The 3381-nt window shown below is 49.9% G+C and overlaps 1 protein-coding gene across 1 annotated transcript; it reads left to right on the top strand.

Annotated features, from left to right (window-relative positions):
• The first annotated feature begins 261 nt into the window (after nucleotides 1-261).
• LOC112105825 (transcription factor 15-like) lies at nucleotides 262-3121 on the top strand. Its single transcript, XM_024198787.3, has 2 exons — nucleotides 262-827; nucleotides 1774-3121. The coding sequence occupies exons 1-2, from the start codon at nucleotides 390-392 to the stop codon at nucleotides 1804-1806; spliced, it is 471 nt and encodes a 156-aa protein (XP_024054555.1). The 5' UTR covers nucleotides 262-389; the 3' UTR covers nucleotides 1807-3121.
• Nucleotides 3122-3381: the final 260 nt, after the last annotated feature.

The raw sequence follows: 3381 nt of genomic DNA, 5'->3' as shown, positions 1-3381 counted from the left end.
CCAGACGAGGCTGTCCCTCCCGGGGGCGTTTCACTCCTTGCTGCCCAGAGCCAGCCTGGTGAAGGGCACCCGGGAGAGCGCCCCAGCGCCCGGCGGACCGAGGCGGGGGCCGGCCTGCCCCGGGGGCCGCGCTCCCCCCAGGAATGCCCCGGGGGCGCCCTGCCCGAGCCGCGCGGAGCCGGGGGAACAGGTGCAAGGCTGCCGGGCAGGAGCACTGAGGCCGCAGCTCCACCTTCCTCGCCTTATTTACGGAGCGGCCACATGCCCGAGCTAAAAGCAGCAGCCATTCAAAGCCCGGCCCCGCCGCTGGAGGGGACCCGGGGCCGCGGCGGCCAGCCGGCAGCTGCCGCGCATAAAAGTCATGGGGCTGGGGGGCCGGCGGGAGCGCCATGAAGGCCGGCGGCGGTGCCGCATCCGACCCGGAGAGCGGCGGCGGCAGCAGCAGCGAGAGCAGCTCGGACAAGTCCCTGCCCCCCGCCGGGGGCCCGGGCAAGCGCAAGCGGAAGAGCCCCCGGCTGAGCGGGCTGAGCAAGCAGCGGCAGGCGGCCAACGCCCGGGAGAGGGACCGGACCCACAGCGTCAACTCCGCCTTCAGCGCGCTCCGCACGCTCATCCCCACCGAGCCCGCCGACCGCAAGCTCTCCAAGATCGAGACGCTGCGCCTGGCCGCCAGCTACATCGCGCACCTGGCCAACGTGCTGCTCCTGCAGCAGGGCGAGGGGGCGGAGCAGCCTTGCCTGCAGTACCAGCCCCGCCTGCAGGGCGGCGGCACCGCGGCGGCGCCCCGGCCCATCTGCACCTTCTGCCTCAGTAACCAGAGGAAGCTGGTAAGGCTGGCGCGCAGCAGGGGCTGAGTGCTGCCCCCCCAGTCACATGGGCGGATGGTAGAGTGGAGGCTCCCCCCTGCCTCCAAGGGGCTGGAGTTGGTTTGCATCCTGGCACTGCCCCAGTGAGGCCTGTTTTGGGGGCAAGGAGAGTCCCCTTCTCACCCACCCCGCACACCTTTAAAACTAATCTCCCAGCCACAGCAACCACAATTCTGCTGCCCATGCGTGCCCAGAGCCCATCCTCCTGTTGCCATCCCTGGGATAGCAGAGTAGACATGGAGAGCTGACATTATTTGCTTAGCATCTACAGCCTGTCCAGTACTGTAAACAAACCCCCTGCAAAGACTGTCCCGTCAGTGAAAAGCTGACAGTCTCACACGTGTTCACAGGCAGAACATTCTGTATCCCTTTGGGTACAGCTTTGATGCTTGTGTTAATTTATTATAAACTCACTTCTTGTAAGCATTGTTTAATATGAGTAGAAATCTATTGTAAGGAAAAATTGTGCTCTATGACCTGTAAATGCCAAGCTCCACAAAGTATCTAAATCAAAGGGGAAAAAAAAGAGGCAAGAAAATCAGCTATGTCAAACTATTTACCGTGCTCTACCATTTAGAGACTTGTGTGTCTTCACTTCACTCCCTAAGTACGGTAGCAGTTTCAGAAATACTGTTCTGCCCTGGCTATTTTCATTTAACTGCACTGTTGTATTTCTGGTATATTTCATAGTTGGTAACAAAATTTAAATAGAGTTAAAATATGATGTTCACTGTTTAATGGCTTACAACATAATTGCTAGGAAGGTAAGGGGTTAATTAAATGTTTAGTTTGAGTGTGTGTGTGTGTTAAATTAGGTATAAAACTAATAGATGCCAAGTTAAGGGAGAAAGTGATTTTCCTTTTTCTGTGTTGATGTTTCTAATATATATTTTGTCCCCTCTTACAGAACAGAGAAGGGGAGAAACACTTGTCTATTTAAAGTTTAAGTGGACGTTGAATCAGATGAGAAGCTTGCACAAATCTTGCACTGACTGTGGAACTGTTTTAGATAACTTCTCTTTATTCACAATGTTTACACTGAAATTATGCAACAGTAAAAACTACTTCTTAAACTATAAAAAACCCACTGCTCTGCACTTTGTTTTACATTGTGACAGGTTGATTCAGTGTGTTTTGCCAATGAAACTGAACACTGTGGGGAGAGTTGCACCTGGTGTGGCTGCTATTTTAATGCACGAAATGTTAACCTAAGCAGCCAAGCCCTGATCTTGATGGCTCCTCAATTTATGTCACATGATGAAACTTGAGCTTTGAAACCACACAGCGTCTCCTGTCAATGGAAGCTGTCATAACATGCCATCCTCTGTGCCTTTAACCAATATTGGGCTGTACAGTTGTACACTCATTTGTGTGAGAGAAAGTGGCAGCTGACACGTTGAGGGTCTTTGAAATTACACTGAGATTTTAAGGTGCTCACCCAAAAGCCAGGATACTCACAATTAAAAGTGACATGTGCCTAGGTGTAGGGTGAGCTGCAGTACAACAGAATGTCTCTTAAAGAGACAGCCAAGATGGGAGGAGGTCACTATCTCGGTCAGTACCCAGGATAGCTGAGAAGTGCTGTGCAAGGGATTTTTTTCCATAATACACAGTGTGTGCTGTGCCAGTCCTCTAAATAGTGTGGGATCTTTCTAAATTTGTTCTTGTTAAGCACAGAATAGGGAGGGTTGCCCCCGGGCTCTCTAAATTTATCAGCTAGGTTATTCCCAAAGGTTGTGCCTTTACAATCACTGATGTCATTTATCACTGTTAGTTTGTAAACTTGTAAACTTTATTTGAAATGGAGTTTAAAAAGCACAGCTCTATCATGGTTCCCAATTTGGGCACAATGAGAACTGAAAAAGCAGCTAAAATATTAAATCTCCATATCCAGGTCAATTTACAGTGGATGGTTTAGAAAATGGTAAGTTTTACCTACTTTTTGAATTTGGATACAAGTTTTAGCCCCCGGTCTCTGTGGGACTTAAGCTTAAAAAAAGAAAAGAAAAAGGACATAGCTAGTGAAGCACAGAATGACCCCAAGGAGTCAGGGTTAACAGTCCCTAAATAAGTTTCTCCTGCCCGCCTAAACATTGTATGTACCTTAAAAATATCAGCTCTGTGTGTTATATACCTCCCCTAAAAGCAATAGAGGGAGTTGCTGCTTTTTGGGATAGCAGTAATGTATGCCATCCTGAAGAGGCTTATGCTGCACAGAGTAATTGTCTTCCCACCACTACCAGGTCACCACTTCTCGTGGTGTAGAACTCTGCTGTCATATCAAAGCCAATGTGGTGGGATAAGGAAAGGTAGGCTGTAGCAGTTGAGGTGTTTATTGTGTAGCTGACTTTCCTTCACCTCACTCCCCACCCAACACATACAGAGCAAATTCTGCAGATTTTTCCAGTAGACACACCAAAAAAAATGTATAGGAGACCTCATTAATTTGGTCTTGGAACTTTGAATTCCTGATGCTCCCCCCAAGCCATTTTGCAGTGCCACTTTAAGACACATT

This window comes from Terrapene carolina, unplaced genomic scaffold (genome assembly GCF_002925995.2).
Source record: "Terrapene carolina triunguis isolate 2854851 unplaced genomic scaffold, T_m_triunguis-2.0 Scaffold62, whole genome shotgun sequence".
In the NCBI taxonomy this organism is placed as follows: domain Eukaryota; kingdom Metazoa; phylum Chordata; order Testudines; family Emydidae; genus Terrapene; species Terrapene triunguis.
The sequence above is the reverse complement of the archived record's forward strand: the minus strand, read 5'-3'. Positions and strand labels throughout refer to the sequence as shown.

Coding starts and splice junctions, on each gene's coding strand:
- LOC112105825 (XM_024198787.3), top strand. CDS start 390: ATGAAGGCCGGCGGCGGTGCCGCATCCGACCCGGAGAGCGGCGGCGGC. Junction 828..1,773: donor TCAGTAACCAGAGGAAGCTG/GTAAGGCTGGCG, acceptor CCCCTCTTACAG/AACAGAGAAGGGGAGAAACA.